The 21703-nt window shown below is 32.2% G+C and overlaps 1 protein-coding gene and 1 long non-coding RNA gene across 2 annotated transcripts; both read left to right on the top strand.

Annotated features, from left to right (window-relative positions):
• The first annotated feature begins 260 nt into the window (after positions 1-260).
• Positions 261-9191, top strand: LOC139490901 (phytanoyl-CoA hydroxylase-interacting protein-like). The gene is made up of 5 exons (XM_071278031.1): positions 261-371; positions 2831-3236; positions 5656-5747; positions 7273-7561; positions 8391-9191. The coding sequence occupies exons 2-5, from the start codon at positions 2942-2944 to the stop codon at positions 9062-9064; spliced, it is 1350 nt and encodes a 449-aa protein (XP_071134132.1). The 5' UTR covers positions 261-371; positions 2831-2941; the 3' UTR covers positions 9065-9191.
• A 3431-nt stretch (positions 9192-12622) lies between these two features.
• On the top strand, positions 12623-15295 carry LOC139490900 (uncharacterized). Its single transcript, XR_011656435.1, has 2 exons — positions 12623-12913; positions 14300-15295. It is a non-coding gene; the product is annotated as an uncharacterized lncRNA (long non-coding RNA).
• Positions 15296-21703: the final 6408 nt, after the last annotated feature.

Below are 21703 nucleotides of genomic sequence, written 5' to 3'. Positions count from 1 at the left end.
TTTCTGCCATGACGTTGTCAGTTTTTACTCAAGTTATTTTCCTTGATTTTTTTTCTTGATATCTCCTGTCTCTTTGTTATGTAACATATCATTAGTTTTTATTTATATTTATATTACATGAACACATCACTTTACACATTAAACCACATTATAAATCAGCGATAAGACATAACATTGAATAAAGTATTGATTTAATCCTGTAGCCAAATAATATAAGTCATGACCCACATAAGATTTTTTGAAAACACATATGTATATAAGGATTTTTTTTATGCGCATGACTATGTCAGTTTGCTGTTCTTATTCATTGATATATGTGAAAGGAAATTTTGTATTTCATGTGGATTTTTCATAAACTGCCGCTTTTCAAGGTAATTGTGAAAAAAATTAATTGCTTGCTCCTCCGTTAAACGAACCTTGTAAGAACACTCAAATATGCTCATCTTAAGAACATTTCATACACCCTGTTTTATTATATCATACTTGTAAACTAGTTAACAACTTACAAACACTTCCCTGTTAGTTTCTGTTTGATAATTGTTAAAAAATCACTCATTTCGACATGAAAGGTCTCTGCAGTAATGAACGATATGACAATATTTGAAAAACCAAAACGTATTTAAACGTTGGATAGCTGATCAAACCAGAATACCCCTAAGCTGTATTCAAATTCAAACAAGAGACAGCGCTTTGTATGATGAAGATATATATCCCTTAGTTTATAATTATTTCCGAAATGTTTCGAAAACAGCAAATTTCAATCAAAATGTATCCGCGTATTTTCACGCAATAACAAGAGATTTAGCAACGGGTCTCGTGATATCATGGAGGACAAACAGTCCACCAGCAAATGTATCGACCGAATGATCGGTATCACATTAACGGTATCTTTTAAACAGCAACAGATCCGCGTTTTTGACACTACATGTCATGTCAATAATACTCGAGGCTACAATACTTGAAAACACATATCAATACTTGAAAACACATATTTGAGAGCTCATTAAAAAAGGATATGTAGCCAAAACCTGACAAGTATTCAGTGCTTTAAGTGAGGGATGTATGTTTCAAAATTGTACACCTCTTTCAAAATGTTATAACAACAAATTTCAATAATGAAATTACCTATTTTAATAATATTATTACCAAAGAACTGTCTACTTTGCTGATGGTTAACTTGGGTTCAGCAAACTGAAATATGATATGATGTCATATTATGTTGATACATTTTATTATGGGTAAATGAATATTAAGTTTTAAATCCTTTGATGGTCAATGGCAATATTTTATCTTGTATTTGCCTTAGTTAAACGATTCTTTAACCTCTAAAATCTTGTGAGAAAAATAATTTGAAAATTTATGTTCCATGGACTAGAAAAGAATAGTCAATATTAACCAAAACAATACAATTATGTAATATTTCAATCAATAATCAACAATTATAAAGTACTCTTTCAAATCAATTGCATAGCACACTTTTGTGTAGTTTATAAATCGTTAATGAATGAAGTGCATTTTATCAAATGTGTACATACTATATAACCCTAGGTTGAGTGTTTTTTTTTTTTTTTATTACTTTGTGTTTCTTGTATTAAGTGGTCCATTTCTTTTTCATATATTATATAATTAGGTATTAAAAGAAGAGGTTAATTTTCACTTGATAAAATCAATGAAGCATGATAACCCTCGACATCACTTCTGTGATAAAACGTACAGATACTGATAATACATTTGTTAACAATAGTATACCCTTGTATTAGAAAACATTTACCTAATATACACGAAGGTAGTATGGTTAATGTAAAGGGATATATTTCAACAATTTCGTAGGAAGTTGTTTATCGAACGAAATCGACCTTTCAAAATTTTTGAACGTGGATTTAACTTTCTTAACTACCGATAAATCACGCAAAACAAACACTTGTTCAGTTTTCAAGGAAAAAAGGATTGTAATTAGTTTGCAACCACAATCGGACAATATTCCTCTTGTTCTAACCTTTTCGGTATCTATTTAAATCAGTATTATCGACTTATTTCCCCACGAATGTAAACATATAATTCGAAAGTGTTATTTCAATCAACAACGACGAATCTAATATATTTATATTTCATTGCTCACTAGAACGATAACGGATTGAAAACACTTACACAATTTTTCTGTTTAATGTTGTAGTAGGAAATAGTGTTTTGTGACCCAATTTTTTCTCTTGTTATTCTGAAAGCAGTTTTGAAAAGTGAGAGGCAAAAAATATCAAAGGGACAATCAATCTCATAAATTGAAAAGACTGACAATGCCATGGTTTCAAAAGAAAAAACAAAAATATACGGACATTAGTACACATAACACAAACCAAAAAAACACTTAAGACTGAGCAACATAAACCTCACCTATAACTAGGAGTTATCTCAGTCGCGCCGGACAGGGAAGCAATTCCTGTTCCACATTTTACACCCGTCGTGTTGGTACAAATCCGGTATGTCTAATTCGGTAGGTCAAATTCTCTTACATTTTATTCCTAATTATACAACTTAGTTTACCTTTTGTTCATAATAAGATTCCATTTCTTTGTATAAAATATACTAAACGTGTTATATTTTCACAGAATGTAACTTGAAAACAAGCTTGAGGACCTATCATTTTGATCATATTCAAAATATTTCAAAATATATTCTACAAGTAATTAAAAGATATATATGTTTATACTCTTGTTCTTCCTTGCGTGAACATTTCGATTTTTCAGTGAAATATTTTTACTGGTCCGCGAATCCCGAAAACTGTGTATTGAGTATTTCTAAAAATGAACTTTGCTGATACATTATTCTATTGCAGGATAGTTAATCAACCTCATTTAGTCGCTATACCTAAAACCTATGATGTGACCTTGGGTTAGCTGGAGATCGATTCTATATGTAATCAGCTTGTTAAAGATAGCAAGGCGGTATGGCAAACAGCCAAGAAATCCTCTTTCATGGAAAAATTGATGGTGGGAATAGAAAAATGCATTTCAAGGTTCATGGACCAGAAAGAATGAATTGTTTACTTCTATATTTACGACCTGATATAATATCACTTAATGGCGTAACAATGATAGCTGATGTCACAGTAAATGACCACGATTTACCAATGATCTTTGTTTCTGGAACAGAATATTGTCTTGAGATCTATGGATTAAAAAAGGAAAATGGAATGGAAGAACATTATACGGTTTTAGCCTACGGATGCACACACTTTTTAGGTAGAACTTTAACACGTTACTATTTGTGCCAACTTTATAATAAAAACATAATATAAATAATGTTAATCATAACACCAATATGGATAGAAATGATTATAAGGATAATAACATGAACAAGAATGTGTCCATAGTTTACAGATACCCAACTCGCACTATCTTTTACTATTTTTAGTGAACGGTGAAATTGGCATTAAAATTTGAGAGATCTTACTATATCTATAATACTAAAATTACGAGGTCCAATTTGTCAGCCGTCATCACGTAAAAACGATGAATCAAAGAATTCAACTTTATATATAACTAATATAGTACAATGGTGTTGATGAAAAATTACACCACTCTAGGCCCGATTGTTTTCCACGTATTTAATATTGCCAATAATTATGAAGTTCCGGATCGAGTCCGACACCGATACCAATAGTATATTCACCTGTTACCTATTACCTTATCTGTACGTTCCGCATCAGACAGGCGCACCATGCACCAAACAGTGTATTTAGAATTTTGCTGTATACTGTTGAGTAAAAAATATTCCATTCCAGGCCCTTTTGTTTTCCAAATTATTAATATTACCAATAATTGATAGGTTCCAGGTCGACGGGTTCAAACAGAAAGATTTTGAAAGCAAATAAAACTGTGCACCTTATACATGTTATAATCGGCATGACTTTATCGGATGACAATACCAATACTAAAATAAGGCATACGCATAGTTATATATCAGTCACGGACCCGCGATATCACGGGTGTGTTCTAGTATGTACTAAATTTCAAGTTTATTGGACTTCAACTTCATAAAAAAAACCACTTTGACCAAAAACTTTTACCGCTAAAGCGGGCCAAATGGACCAAAGAACGAACGGACGGATGAAGGAACAAACCAACAAATGCACAAACATAAAAACATAATGTCCGTAGGTGGGATATGACACTAAATATTTCAAACAAAAAGAATATTCCTTTAATGTATCATAAATTAATTTATTGTATATCACTCAAGCAAGATGAAATTCACGCTTTTAAAGCGCTTGTACTTTGATAACTGATGAAAAATCATTATAGAATCCAATTGCCCGACTGATAATGAAATAATGAAATGAAAAAATCTATATGAAATATTAATTTAAACAAAAATAAAACCACGAAACTAGCTGGTATATTTAAAAGCAAAGAAGGACGATGCTAATATTTGATGATTTCTCTCACCACGCAAACACTAACTGGTTTGTAATAATTTTCTGTAGTTAAATTTGCAAGGAATGATAAAGAGTCTCTATTAAAACATGGACATATTTTATATCAGACAACTTGACATGGGTGGGAATCTCCTATGATTAAAATTATCAACTGAAGCCAGAAATTAAATTGGAAGCTATACTGTGCTAATAATACACGAGGGTCTTGGTGTATAGATTCTGTGTACTGATGTTGTTTATCATCTAACCAATTTATATTGCTCTTTCATTTGTCTTTGTTCTATTATTAATATTACTTTTACTGTTGGATTGTTTTTATGTGATGTCCGTTTAACGTGGCTCGGTACTTAAACATCCCGTCAATGTGTTTGTATTATCTTTCATTTTTTGCTGGTGTGTTTTGTATATGCGACTTTTTGTGTTTCTTTTGTTCTTATAACGTGACTCTGTACTTTAAAAGAGTCCGTCAGTATAATATTGTTCTATCATATGTCATTACGATATATTTCTATTATGCATTAGAAAATACGTTGAACCACAGACGTCAAAATTATTCAATCGCGTAGTTGAATGAAAAAGTGAATAAAGTTTGTGGATTTTTATAAATTCTATTTTACTTTTGGATTATTTTAAATCTCGGTCTATTTCTAAAATTAAGTCTTGCATACTCTTGATGTTTTAACCCTGTCTGCTAACATTGTCCATGTGAAATTTTAAAATTGTTTGTATAAACATTAAACGACAAAAATATGTGACGTACATAATTTTTGTGACGTCAGAACCGCGAATCAATGAATGTGTTTGTAGAAAGATGTTTTTGTGTTCTGTTCAATTGTTCCTTTTAGAATTGTTACACGATGATGACTGATGTTCCCATATTTTGACTATATTATTTATCTTGTCTGTTTAGTTCACTCATCAATGTAAATATTACGGAATTTTATGAGACTGTCAACAAAGTGAGAGGGTTAGCGCTTTTAAACCAGGTTTAATCTACCATTTTCTACATTTGAAAATGCCTGTATCAAGTCAGAAAAATGACAGTTCTTGTCCATTTGTTTTTGATATGTTTTGTCATTTGATTTTGCCATGTGATTATGGACTTTCCGATTGAATGTTCCTCTGAGTTCAGTATTTTTGTGACTTTACTTTGTACTACACTTACATTGAAATCGTAAGATACATCATTTAGATACTATTTGAAGATATGATTCTATTTTCAGTTGCGAAGATGAAAAAGAAAAAAGACATTGATATTTCTGTACTATTAAACGAAGGAATGTCCTTGCAATTTCCTGTAAGAAATCACACAGAGGTAATATGTTTATACTATTAAATAAAAAGAACCAGTTGAACATAAAGCAACCAGTTTTGAGTTAATGCTTAAAATTACTAAAGGTGCTTATGTAATCTCACTTTTGACGAAAGTCACGGAAAGCGCGATAAACGGATTGCTTTTACGGTGACGACAATGACTATGACCACAATGGCGTCAGCAATTGCTTAAATTAGTTTGATTGGAACTACTTGTGAAAGATCATTGATATTTGATACAAAGTTAGATTACTATCAATTCATATCAGTTAGACGGCAATTTTGAATATCTGTCCATTAGGTCATGCTTCATCGACTATGAATTAATCAGAAATGTTTTTGATAATATTTTTACTTAATTTAGATTGATATGAACGTCTTACAATAAATAACAATATTTTCTATAAAGTTACATTACTGTCTGTACTTTGACCTTTTTTACGCAATCATGGTCCAGCACCTTAACTGATAAGCAATGGTGTCTATCGGATAGTCTTTTTCTGAATTGTATGCCGACATACGAGACAAATTTGTGTGTCAATAGTTTTTAAGTTTATTTGCATATATTTCTTCTTCTTTTGCTGATACAAAAGGTTTAACTCCAAGATGTACTTATCTGGGAAATAAGATTATTTAAATTAACACAATGTATGTCATCATCTGTCGATAAAGTCTATATATATAGACGTTAGACTAAATATAGATATAAAATATTTAGAAACTTTGTGTGAATAAACTCTTGACAAAGACATGTCTCAAACGGATGTTGAAATCCGTTAAAAAATTAACCAAATGCACAAAACACTTAATCACGTATTTCCTTTGAAAAAGAAAACCATATGCATACACTACTTACTTCTATGCAGGGCGTGAATTTTCAAGTTGTTGTAAATAGGCTGTAAAGTCAAAATTCTTTATGAAATCTTGATACTGCTAATTGAGTATTTAATGATGTAAGTATGCCATGAGACATCAAAGCTGAACACATACGAAACGAAAACTTTATCCATCAAGTCTAAATTAGTTTTAACGTATCTACTACTCTATGTTATCTACATCGCTTTATAAAAATAAAAAAAGGAAAAATTTGCATATGTACTTATGAAAGAGAGTCATTTTGTTTTTCTTTGTTGACATAGATGTTGTTTAACGTGATCAATCTTATACTCAATGTTGACTGCTATACCCCTTTTTTGCCATTTTTACCTATTTGTCTGTTTGATTTATCACACAATTATTTTCGATATAATAGATTACAAGTGAAAGGCTTGCTTGTTATAAAACCAGGGTTAATTCACCGTTTTTCACATAAGGAAATGCTTGTCTCAAATCAGGGTTATGACAACTGTTTTATATTGGTTTGATATGTTTGATCTTTTGATTTTTCAGTGTGTAATATCCCTTATTTTAAAATTGGAGTTCCGTATTTTTGTTAGTTTACCTTCTATGATAAATAGAAACACCTAAAAGTGGACAAAACTGTTTCCTGTCTTAATCAATTTATAGTTTTAATTTTGTTATTTCAGGTCACTTTCCCGATCCAAGTCGATCATACTCCTGTATCAAAGTATACTGTTTACAACGAAACAAAGTTTACAGTTAACACTGTATGGATAATATTTTTTAAACAATCCAAGGATCGATTACACATTTTTATTCATGTCGGAAAAAAATTGAACTTTACATTGCCTTTCGACCTGCCCATTTCTATAATCTGTGAAGTAAAAGTAATCATTGGATCTATTTTATTTGACTGCAAGAAATTGTTCACAACAAAAATAGAAGTGAATACCAAACTAACTAATTTCAAAACCTGTAAGTATTAATATTTAGAGTTGTATTTTTTTGACTGAATTTTTGTGAAAACCATGCAATAGTGAACGTTGTGTTTAATTCGAATTTCAGAAGAGCTGCACAAGTTTTATTTAAAACCTTACTTATATTTGAAACGTATATCTATTCCCTTAACAAACCAGAAATCTTACTCAAATAGATGTAGGAAGATGTGGTGTGAGTGCCAATGAGACAACTCTCCATTCAAATAACAACTTATAAAAGTAGACCATTCAAAGTATACTAATATATATATATTACATTTGGCAAAGAGAGAATGCGATAAGCCATTTTTTCATCATATCTTTCGAAAATTGAAAGAAATCACTGAAATAAAAGATTTATCATCACAAACCCTAACAAATGCAGGGATTGATTTTATGTACCCTGAAATGGCCAGCAAATACTGTTTAACCTGTGAAAGTTGTCATATATATTCAGATATGGGCAAAAGATTTTACAAAAAAAGAAGTTTTACTACAATATATCTTATTAAAAAAATGTTGGCAAAACATCTTCTTGTGATAACCTTCGCTCTTAACTTATTAATAAAAGACAGTCATTTTTTTTCAATTATCATATTTCGAAATTGACGACTTTAACTATTTTGCAATTTCAGGAACAAAATAACTGCTCATGTCTCCTCATTTGACAATGTCAATCTATATCAGTTTTAAAATACTTGCATTTTTGATCACATATTTCTTTTTCATAGATTCATAATTTTAAACTTCATTCTTTAAAATTGTTCGTGTTAGTAGCCTTTGAAATGCGTTATGAGATTACATATAGATTATTCATTTGATTTCAGATTTTACAAAGACAGAATATGAAACACTTTACAATCAGACGATTGGATTTATAAAAAGAAGGAAAAGTCATTTCCGCTCCATTGAATATTTCTATAGAAACAAGTCAAAAAAATATTTTACTTCGATTACAGTAGACCATAGTGGTATAATGGCACCATACAAAAAGGATTATAACGGTGATCCTTGCTCTGTAATAAACGGGCGATTGGATGGTTTGTTTTTCAGTACAACTGTAGATTTCCAGACAAGTCAACCATTCAAATATTCTCCGTTTGGACCGCTAAGATTACATATTAATGCCAGTTTTTTATTCACACCATATCTAAATCTTTATTTTGCTGACTTTTATTGTCATTACAAAGTTCATTATGTAACTGTGATTCTGACAAGAAAAGATTCCACTGCTGATAATTTCTGTAAGGAACGTATAAAGGAACTCGATATACATGATAATCCATTTGTCTATTTAAAAAAATCAAAAACATCAAATGATATACTGGTGCGTCATGGCAACGGTCTTAGAATAGAGGTTTTTTATACGGAAGCCATAAATATTCATGAAATTATCCGAAAAGAACAAGGATATTTCGAACCGGTACATATTATGGGTAGAGGTGAAAGTAGAAAAAATGGCATTCCTAAGAATGAAAACTGTAAAATTTGCAACCTTTAAGATATACAATATTATTTTGGTAAATATGTATGAGCAAACGGAGTTGTTACAATGTCATAGAAGCTCATGTGCAAATGCTCCTGGAGGGAGTGCAGAAATTTGCGATAAATAAACGTTTTGATAACCATTGTTTGTCATATATTGTGCCTAGAAACAACCTTTTCATGCATTTTTCTTATCTTGACGATTAATGGATTTTATAAACTATAACGATATTGTTATTCTTTTTAGTTTCAAGAAATGTCGTGAGATGTTTTGGTAGCATATCCTCTCCTGTATTGTTATGGAAAAGTTAGAAATCACAAGAACAAATATTGTGTATCTAATTTCCATCACAGCAACGAGAGAAATCAAGCGATTGATGAATTTTTACTCATTTATGTTTTAATGAAATAGCCCCAATCCGATCATTTTGATATAAAGGCATACTGGTGATGAAATGTAAAAATCATTCAATGTTCTGAGGTTTTCCTATGCAGATGCATCAGATGGACGCAGTCATATTTAATCCTTCAAAATTAATTGATTTTTGTCTTATCTTAACAATGTTAACAAGCATTACGTTTTTCCATTTAATTGCATGAAAGAAATACAAACACATTTAAACATCTAGAAAACTTGTTAATGAAAACAATCAGTCAGATTTTCCGTCAAAATACATACTAACTTACTTTTATATATATATTATGTAAACAAAACAAACTACACAAATAAACATCGAGTTTTTTAGGAAACGTATAGATACATCATTAACAACTGGTGTATACGTGTATTTCGTTTTCGTTAAAAAAATATGATAATACACGATGTGGTATTTAAAGGCAACAGTAGTATACTTCTGTTTGAAAGTCATATATCGATTGAGAGAAGAGAAATTCAGATTACAAACTAAAACCGATGGAAACACATCAACTACAAGAGGAAAACAACGAAACAACTGAAACACTGAAGTGCAACAAAAACAAACGGCAATGTAACACGCACAGAAACGAACTAAAAGATATCAATTGACACTTTCATAACTTGGCACAAGATATTTTAAGAAAAAATGGTGGGTTAAACCTGGTTTTATGGCTAGCCAAATCTCGAGCTTTTATGGCAATGTTATATATAACACAAAAATGACAACAATTCATGACAAGAATCTAGTACAAATACATGGTTGTCAATGTAATATCTCTGCATCAGAGATTAAAAAGACACAAAAGGTAACCATTATTCGTTACAGTACAGTAAAAGATATTTTAATTTGACGTTACATTTTTGCATTACTAGAAAGTATCTCACCTAAAGAAAAATTGCTTGTACACAAGATATATTACGGACTGTTCTCCAAAAACAAATTTCATTTCACATTCTCAGAACTACACCTTTAAAGTAAGTGATGTCTATATTTTTGTCACGTTTACTAAAGTGCCTTTTAAAATTAATTCTATATAAAGGCAACAGTAGTATACCGATAATAAAAACTCATAAATCGATAGAAAAAAAAATCAAATTCGGGTCACAAACCAAAACCGACACGTCTTATAATAATGTGAATCCACACTCACATATAAGAGGAAACAAACGATACAAAAGAAACACAACTAAAAAATGTAACACACACCGAAACGGACTATAATATAACGATGACCATATTCCTGACTAGGTACAGGACATTTTTAAAGAAAACAAATGGTGGGTTAAGGCAGGCTTTGTGTCATGCCAAACCTCTAAGCTACGGTTTAACATTTCACTCTATTTACAACCAATGATAAATCGGTACTCCGACTATTGGTCTTAGACATGATCCAATCAAAACATGCATTTATTGATGTCTGGCTGCATCCGCGCATTTCAGCATTCATACTTCTTAGATATAGCAGTTAACAATGTTTATTTATATTACGTTATTGTGTTATCTTATTTAGTTTTATTAGTACGGTGACTTCTAATACATATCAAAAAACTAGTCAATTTACGCATCGAACGCACATAATTTATAGAGTGTAAGTTTCATCCCGCAATCATACATGCATGATAATAGTGGATGACTGCATTAACCATTAGCATTTTATATGGTTATTATATATAGCTTGTTGTTCGGTGTGAGCCAATGCTCTGTGTTGAAGGCCGTACATTGACCTATAATGATTTACTTTTTTTCTCTTCGGATATGTTCCGTACGTCGTAACTACAATCCCGTTACAAATTCACGAATATGAACTACCGAATGATAACACACATGGCGGGTGCCACATGTTGATCAAAATCTGTTTACACTTTCAGAGCACTTGAGATCATGCCGAGTTTTTTGGTAGGGCTCGTATTGCTTAGTCTTTAGTTTCCTATGTTGGGTCTGGTGTACTATTATTTGTCTGATTATCTTTTCATCTTTAGCCCTTGGCAGCTTGTTTTCAATATATGAGTTTGAATTTCCATATGGTATTGTTAGTCCCTCTTCTCTATATTCACTGCATGTTGTGTACATTACATTGTAAGTGGTTATCACTAATTGGTCTGCCAATATGATGTCTATGTGTCTCAGCCGACTATCGACATTTTGTGTGGTCTTTTGTTTTTTGAAACTTTTACCAGAAAAGTCTCTCATCTGTAACTTTACCTATTGTGTCAAGTTTCCGATTGTGATATATTGAAAAAGTAAATATACGCATTTGGGCGATGCTTGAATAACAAGAGACACATAGCCGCCGTAGACACCCGGTATAATTTCTTTTGAAATTAATGCGATTACTAAGGTTTTGTGTTGCCTTGATTTCAATCAATTGAATCGATTTATGATATTTTCAAACGTTCATCGTCAATCATTGACATTCGAATACACTCATTTACAGTGAATTATGAAAATAAATATTCTTGAGAATTGGTATATGTTACAATTGGGAACGCCAAAAAAGATTCTTGATACACGCCAACGGACATACGAAAACTTTTTAAAATAAGTAAAAAAGAAATAAACCACTAAAGTTTAAACCAGTTATAGAGTATATAAACACGGATTACTGAATCTTTACTATCATCACCTTATTTAAAACTGCATTACAAAAAAACTTCAATATAAATAAGAAGATGTGGCATAAGTGTAAATACGACAACTCTCCATCCAAGTCACAATTTGTAAAAGTAAACAATCAAAGGTCAAAGAACGGTCTGCAACACGGCTCACTACAGCAAGCTATAAAGGCCCCAAGAATGACTTGTGTACAACCATTAAAACAGGTAAACCAACGGTCTTGTCTATTTACAAAACGAGAAACAAGAAAAACATATGAACCACGACAATAAGCGACAACCACTGAACAATAGGTTCCTGACCTTTAAATGTATCTAACTTTTTTTCTTTTTAAACCAATTAATTGAATGATCGACATTTCAGATCAGATAACAAAAGAAAAATTTGTTCATTCGTTTTTGATGTGTTTTGTCATTTGATTTTGCCATGTGATTATGGACTTTCCGATTTGATTTTCCTCTGGGTTCTCTATTTTTGTGATTTTACTTTTTACCAAGAGAGTCCATTTCATTTGTAGTTTAATTATCATGTTTTGTCATTCCAGGTCACATTTCCTTTGCAATTTAATCACATACCTGTTTCAAGATATACTATTCACAATAACACAACATTCGCAGTAGAAAAAAGATGGATAATATTCTTTAAACAAGCAAAGGACCGGTTCAATGTTTTTATTCATGTTGGACAGCAATTGGACTTTACATTACCTTTCGACTTGCCCGTTGCTACAGTTTGTGAAGTAAAGATTATCGTTGGATGTATTTTGAAAGGCAGCAAGCAGATGCGCATATCTAAATTAGAAATAAACACCAGCATTAGTAATTTCAAAACCTGTAAGTATGAGAGTTATATATATATATACACAACATGTATGATTAAAATTTTATCAAGGTTGACATTTTTTTTTACCTGAACATAATCATATTAAGATATCAAAGTAAAATTGAGAATGGAAATGGGGAACGTGTCAAAGAGACAACAACCCGTCCATAGAAAAAAACAACAGCAGAAGGTCACCGACAGGCCTTCGATGTAGCGAGAAATTCCCGCACCCGGAGGCGTCCTACAGCTGGCCCCTAAACAAATATATACTAGTTCAGTGATAATGAACGCCATACTAATTTCCAAATTGTACACAAGAAACTAAAATTAGAATAATACAAGACTAACAAAGACCACAGGCTCCTGATTTGGGACAGGCGCAAAAATGTGGCGGGAATCAACATGTTTATGAGATCTTAACCCTCCTCCTATACCTCTAGCCAATGTAGAAAAGTAAACGCATAACAATACGCACATTTAAAATTCAGTTCAAGAGAAGTCCGAGTCTGATGACAGAAGATGAAACCATAGAAAATAAACAAAATGACAATAATACATAAATAACAACAGACTTCTAGCAGTTAACTGACATGCCAGCTCCAGACTTCAATTAAACTGATTGAAAGATTATGATTTCATTATATGAATATCAGGCACAATCCTTCCCGTTAGAGGTTTAGTATCATACCATCATAACATATATGAGAAGAACATAACCCGTGTCATACCAACAACTGGTTTTTGAATAAATGTGTTTAGTTCCGATGTAAAGACCCTATAAGTGAATCAATATTAATGCCAAAATATGCAATCTTTAATGACCTGACAACAGTATCATAACTATATCCCTTCTTAATTAGTCTATTTAAAGGTTTATTATTTGCATTTCTATTTCTCATAATGTGACATCAGTATTTGGCAGTTGATCACTGAATGTAGGTAGCATATTCCGATGTTTCTTAAACTTGCAAATATTTAATTCATGTTAGAATTAAGAATATTTACTCACCACAATTAACATACATGTATTACAAAAGATAATGACTGATATGGCCACTTTTGGAAGTGATTTAAGTTTGATCAAATTTTAAAAGATTGACTAAGTCGTATTTTGCACCGTTAGAATTATTGGTTTCAAAAACTCTTCAACCTCATATTTTATTTGGCCTTTGAATTGTTTTTGTTCGAGTGCCACTAATGAGTCTTATATATAGACGAAATGCGCGTCTAGCGTATTAGATATTATAACTTTTGTGATTTTGTTTTAACTTTTTTGTCTTTCAGGAATGTAATTTCATTTTTATATTTTCATAATAACAATGATACTTTGTACTTTAAAATTTATTTTACCAGACTTGTGAATAAATGAAATATAAAATACATTATTTTGATTTCAGGTTTTACAAAGGCAGAATATGAAACACTATATGAAAAGACGACTGACTTTATAAAAGCGAAGAAAGGCAAATTTCGCTCGATTGAGTATTTCTATAGAAACAAGTCAGAAAGATATTTTGACTCGATTACCGAGCACCATAGGGAATTATGAAACCTTACACAAAAGATCATAACGGTGATCCTTGCTCTGTAATAAACGGACGATTGGATGGTTTGTTTTTCAGTACAGCTGTGGATTCTCAGACGAATAGACCTCTCCCATGCTCCCCATTTGGACCAGTAAGATTACATATTTCTGCCAGATTTTTGTTTCAACCAAATCTACATCTTTATTTTGCTGACTTTTATTGTCATTATAAAGTTCATTATGTAACTGTGATTCTGACTAGAAAAGATTTCACTGCTGATAATTTCTGTAAGGAACGTCTTAAGGAACTCGATATACATGATAATCCGTTCGTCTATTTAAAGAAATCAGAAGCATTTAAGGACATAATTGTATGTCACTCAAGTGGTCTAAGAATAGAGGTTCTGTATACGGAAGCCCTAAATACCCGTAAAATAATCAACAAACGGAAAGGACATTTCAATTGGGTACCTGTTATTGGTAGAGGTGAAAGTAGACCAAACGGCATTCCTAAGAACAAAAACTGTACAATTTGCAATTTTTAAAATATGTGCATTTGTCTTATATAAAAATATATATGCGCAGTCATGTCATGTTAGCACAGGTTCAAATCCCCCTGGCCGCGATTTACCTTTTTCATGCAGATGATGCATATAGCAGTCACAAATCTATCAAATCCCGCTGAGAAATGCACACATATTTGCTGAAAATTAACTGTTTGTTCTATATTAGACACAGAAACAAAATTTTCAAACATTTTGAACATTGACGTTGAATATGTTTTATTCTGTAGTTAGTTTAAAACACTTTAGTTTTATCATGTATATCTATTATATGGACATTTTATAAATAAAATACTGTTTGCAAACACATGAATTATTCTTAATAATAAGGATATTCTTATCCCAGGCAGAAAACCCTAGCCGTATTGGGCACAACCTTTTGGAACTTTTGGTCCTCAGTGCTCTTCAACTTTGTACTTGTTTTGGCTTTCGAATGTTTTTCATCTGAGCGTCACTGGTTAGTCTTATGTGGACGAATCGCGCGTCTGGCGTATTAAATTTTAAACCTTGTATCTTTTGTTAGCTATTATTCGTGTGTTTCTGTCCTGTACCAAGTCAGGAAAATGGCTATTGTTATATTGTAGTTCGTTTCTTTGTGTGTTACATTTTAATGTTATGTTTCTGTTGTGTCGTAGTTCTCCTCTTATATTTGATGCATTTCATTCAGTTTTAGTTTATAACCCGGATTTATCTCAATACATTTATGAATTTCGAATAGCGGTGTACTACTGTTGCCTTTATTTATACACTAGAAAAAATAGGGACTCTTTTAAACTTCTGATTAAATATATAAGATACATTGAATATTATTTAGTGTTTGTAATCGTACAAATGCTTTTTTTTATCATTCCTATCAAGTAAATTTAAAGGTGCCGTTTTTAAGTTTTGTCCTCACTGAAATGTATTTTATTTGTCTTTTCCATATTATATTCCAAACATATGATACTTGCAACAATAAACAATCATGTGTTTCCCGGGGTACTTCTTGTGGGCTTTGAATATAGCTTGCTGTGTTCGCTTGTGATACATGCACCAAACGTAGATTTTTTTATAGTGTGTACATGCATGTGCAGGCGTCTGTCTTTTATCTAACAATCTTTTAAAGAAGAAGATATTTTACAATTTTGCGGTTGTTTGCCAGATTCGTTGACAATATCAAAATATCCTCTACTGCTATCCATATATTATATTTTAGGTAGTAGTGCAATTACAAATTGATATTGTGTATCAAATTTCTAACACTGTAATGGAACGCATGTGATGTTTATTGTCATATATGACTTTGTGAAATAATGAATAAATGATATAAGCAAGCTATGATTGTATATTATAACTGCACGACCAAGAGTTGCATATGCCAGATTGGATGATCCATCTTAACAATACTAACATGCGTACATTTTGTTTCTTTTCTATGGTAGCATAGAGTAATCAAAAGTACTGATATAGCAAGCGTTTATATGAAAACAATTAGTCAGTATGTTTTGTAAAAAACATTCATACAATTTAATAAAATAACAAAACAAAACAAACTATGCAATAAACTATTAACTTTTAAGTGATTTTACATATAAAACAATATCTATGCAGTTTTATATAGTTGTTGTGTTTGTGTTTTTGTTGACAAAAAAAACACTTTTATTTTCGCTTTTTCCTTTTGTGTAAGGTAAATCCTTTAAATGATTGTATTTTTATCTACATAAATATTGTGTACTGACTTACTGTTATAGAAAAATATGGATTGTTTATAAATGCAAGATATAAAGAGTCCATATACGCATCTGCTATTTCAGTTGTTGTATGTCACATATTGGAAACAAAGGTATTCTCACCTTTTATAATTTCAAACGAAGTATGTGACATCATACTTTTATTCTCACATATACTAAACACTCATCGTTGATACCAGGACAAAAAATAATTATTTTCAGGAGATGCGCACTTTTGTCTACAACCTTATCAACAAAAGTTATAAGGTCATATATAGTTGAAGAGCTTTGCGAAATAAAAATTCAGTTTTGACAAAGACAGCAAGGGTAATCTTTTCCCGAGGTAAATAAGTGTAAAAGAGGGACGAAAGATACCAAAGGGACAGTCAAACTCATAAATCTAAAACAAACTGACAACGCCATGGCTAAAAATGAAAAAGACAAACAGAAAAACAATAGTACACATGACACAACATAGAAAAATAAAAATAAACAACACGAACCCCACCAAAAACTAGGGGTGATCTCAGGTGCTCCGGAAGGGTAAGCAGATCCTGCTCCACATGTGGCACCCGTCGTGTTGCTTATGTGATTACAAATCCGGAAAATAGTCTAATTCGGTAGGTCACATTCGTGAAAGGGAAGGGGATTGTAGTTACGACGTAAGGAACATATCCGATATCATTTGTGAAACGGTTATTCCATAACGGTCAACCAACTCGTGATGGCGTCCGTAAAATTTACGAAGGGATGATTTCAACTTCACCATTTGGAACTCTTGGTTTAATAGCTTCCTTGTGAGCAGTAACCCTCTATCAAGAAAATCATGATAGGAAATGCAAGCACGGGAATATCGTATCAATTGGGAGATATATACCCCGTATGCAGGTGCTGCTGGAATGTTGCTACTTAGAAATGGAAAGTTCCCAATTGGAAAGCTGAAATCATCTCTTTTGTCGTAAAGTTTTGTTTTCAACCGTAAGTTGTAAGTGTTTCAGAAATGTAAAATTTTGTAAACAGTTTATTTATAGTTATGACCATATCAATGATAATCCATGTCGACACATCAACGTTAAATACTGGGCTCATGATCCCCTCGGGTAATAAAAAAAACTCCAACAGCTGTGGCATCAAAAAGTGGTTTTAGCTAAACTTATCATAGATACCAGGATAGCAATTTTGTATTTGCATTGAGGACCAGAAATTCTTAAGTTACCTTTTATATTTTAATCTTTGGTTTAAAGAAATAATGTATGTTAATTTACATTTATATTTAATACATAAAACCTGGACATACTCGACAAAACCATATCAATTCATTAGGAGAAAAAAACCCACTATACAATCCGGACAATATACATATCGTGTTATGCTATTTCTTGTTGGACACCGCAAACAAAAAACTGATTCATTCATCCATGTATGGCTGCATTCGCACATATATACGCATTCATAAGACTCAGATGCTGCTGTCTACATTTTTTTTCATTTCACTTTATCGTCTTGATTATTAAGTTTTGTAAGTACAGTATTTTAACACCCTCCACACTATTTTGTAACTAAAGGCCCAACGGAAGCACGAAATTTATAGTGTTAATTACCAGTTGTATTTATTCATGCTGATAATGATAGATGACAGCATCACAACCAATAGCAATCTAAATGAATTTTTAAGACGGGGACATGTTTATATGAAATAAATCTTAAACCCTACTTGGCCCTAGACGGACACAACGAACTGCATTTTCGCGTGCAAGACACAGGGTAGCAATACAAATTAACTGCATGCTGACCAGTCTTTAGTCTGATCTTTTTTAAATTCCGCGTGATTGGCGGCTAAGAAGCAAAATTCAATCGTCAGTGGTGGTTCCCTGGTCTGGATCGAGCCAACGACCCCCCGCACTTAACATGGTCACGCTACATGGAGACCACGAGACAACCCTACTACAGATCTATTCTTGCGTTACGTATTTGCCTAAATTCATGAATGCTATAAATGCTCAGTTACTGTTTACTTTATAAACCGTGCTTAATGTTTGTCATATTATACATGATTTTTGGTGTAGGTCAATCCATATGACTTCATATTTTTTTCGAAGTAAACTAATTTATTTTGTATTGTTGTGTTGACTTGTTTGTCCTTTCAACGTCTTTGGTGTTTCTACAAAGGCAAAATCACCTTTTCTTCAACTTATTAGCCCTCTTACTAATACAAAAAGGAATACAGTTTTATTTTACATTTATTTACTTAACCTATATGGATTGACTATATCAGTTTACACATTTATATACATAAGAAATCACAGATAACACATGAGATATTACATAATGTATCTTAAAATTTTGTTTTTCCTTAGCCACAGTTGTATAACAAATGGTAACACACAGGTCCTAAAATTTTCTGAATAATTCCACCTTATTTAATAATGCTGAATTTTGATTGAATGAGAAACATGGTATTTTGACCAATTTCTTTGCATTGAGATTTCCTTTTGTCTGCCGTTATATTAGTCATTAGGGAAATCCATGTGCTAGGGTATTAGCTAGCAAGTACCACGGTAGATGAAAAATAACGCGACTTCCGAAGACCTCTGTATTTTTCGTACACACAAGATGGGGAGACGTTGCTGACGATGCGGTAGCCAAACAAGTAGATTCTATTGAAGAGGAAGCAAATGATATTCTAACAAACATTCACTCTAAAAACACTGCAAATTTCACAAAATTTGCTGTAAAGTTGAAAGGAGATTACTGTTTGGCAAAGGAACGTGATGTTGAATTTGAAAATTTGACGATGTCAGAACTGTGGACATATTTGAAAGGATTTTATTTTAAAAATGGAAAACAACACGATTAATAATTTATTGCGTCTGAAGCGCTTTTCTGGATTTACCTTCATCAGGAACGCTTTAAGCAAAACATTTGAAATACGAAGATGGATAAGTACCGAAAACTTGCGTCTCAACATGGATAACTTTATACCCCTAGTAGTTTAAATTTTTCGTCAGAGCTTGGATAGTTTTATCAGGAATCCGCCAGTTATAGTCCAGCAGATTGGTAAAAAATGTGGGTTTGATAATAAAAGCACCAAATGTGACATGGTAACAGTTCTGAGTGTTTGAAAAACTCTAGCTTAGATATTTTTTGTTGTTGAGGGATAGTTCATACTTTGTAAAAAAACATTTACTCTGCTTCAAAGAACAAATTCTCTAGACGTGACATTATCGAGATACTTGATTTCTTGATTCCCTACATATTTGTTACGTTTAAATGACTTTTTAACAAACAATTGACATTTACCGACTTGTTCCTTTATTCATATGATGCTGACTTCATAAATGAGCTTCTTAGAAAGAATGTTTAGAAGCTAGCATTATCCCTTAACTTCACAGATAGATCGAATGTCTCCCACTACATAATTCTTAAAGTTTCGTATCAACGTTGAACGCATTTACCTCATCGAACTTGAACAAAGCATACTGCAGATACAGCTAAGTGTTCCTTATATCTTATATAATAAGATTCGTATGAAAGCAAAAGTGTACACGCCAAACAGATGATTTCAGCCTTCCAATTGGGAAATTTCTAATTTTAACATTTCTACAGAGACTGGATATGAAGTACATATTTTCAAGTTGCTACGATATTCTCGGAATTGCGTTTCTTTTCAATATTTCCTTGTGAGCAGTGACCAAGAGTTCCAGGTGGTGAAGTTGAAATCATTTCTTGGAAAAATTGAAGGACTCCATCATGAGTTGGTCTGTTTCACAGATGACGCAGATATGTTACAATCGTCATAACCACAATATCATACTTCTTTTCCCCAAATCTGACCAACCAAATCACACGTTTGTCCTTAAATCAGCACCCGACGGAAGCCACCAGTAGAGCAGAATCTATATTCTCTTCCAGAGCGCCCGAGATCACCCACAGAATAGGTGAGGTTAGTGTCCTCCTATCTTTATTCTTGCTTGGTGTGTTTTGTATTTTGTTGTTTGTCTTTCGTCTTTTTCTTTAAATGCAATGGCGTTGTCAGTTCATTTTCGACTTATGAGTTAAAATGTCCCTTTGGTATCTTTCGCCTTCATTTATAACTGTACATGCTTTTAGTCTTGAAAGGAGATTACTGTTTGGCAAAGGAACGTGATGTTGAATTTGAAAATTTGACGATGTCAGAACTGTGGACATATTTGAAAGGATTTTATTTTAAAAATGGAAAACAACACGATTAATAATTTATTGCGTCTGAAGCGCTTTTCTGGATTTACCTTCATCAGGAACGCTTTAAGCAAAACATTTGAAATACGAAGATGGATAAGTACCGAAAACTTGCGTCTCAACATGGATAACTTTATACCCCTAGTAGTTTAAATTTTTCGTCAGAGCTTGGATAGTTTTATCAGGAATCCGCCAGTTATAGTCCAGCAGATTGGTAAAAAATGTGGGTTTGATAATAAAAGCACCAAATGTGACATGGTAACAGTTCTGAGTGTTTGAAAAACTCTAGCTTAGATATTTTTTGTTGTTGAGGGATAGTTCATACTTTGTAAAAAAACATTTACTCTGCTTCAAAGAACAAATTCTCTAGACGTGACATTATCGAGATACTTGATTTCTTGATTCCCTACATATTTGTTACGTTTAAATGACTTTTTAACAAACAATTGACATTTACCGACTTGTTCCTTTATTCATATGATGCTGACTTCATAAATGAGCTTCTTAGAAAGAATGTTTAGAAGCTAGCATTATCCCTTAACTTCACAGATAGATCGAATGTCTCCCACTACATAATTCTTAAAGTTTCGTATCAACGTTGAACGCATTTACCTCATCGAACTTGAACAAAGCATACTGCAGATACAGCTAAGTGTTCCTTATATCTTATATAATAAGATTCGTATGAAAGCAAAAGTGTACTCGCCAAACAGATGATTTCAGCCTTCCAATTGGGAAATTTCTAATTTTAACATTTCTACAGAGACTGCATATGAAGTACATATT

This window comes from Mytilus edulis, chromosome 10 (genome assembly GCF_963676685.1).
Source record: "Mytilus edulis chromosome 10, xbMytEdul2.2, whole genome shotgun sequence".
In the NCBI taxonomy this organism is placed as follows: Eukaryota; Metazoa; Mollusca; class Bivalvia; order Mytilida; family Mytilidae; genus Mytilus; species Mytilus edulis.
This window is presented reverse-complemented; position numbering and strand designations above follow the sequence as displayed.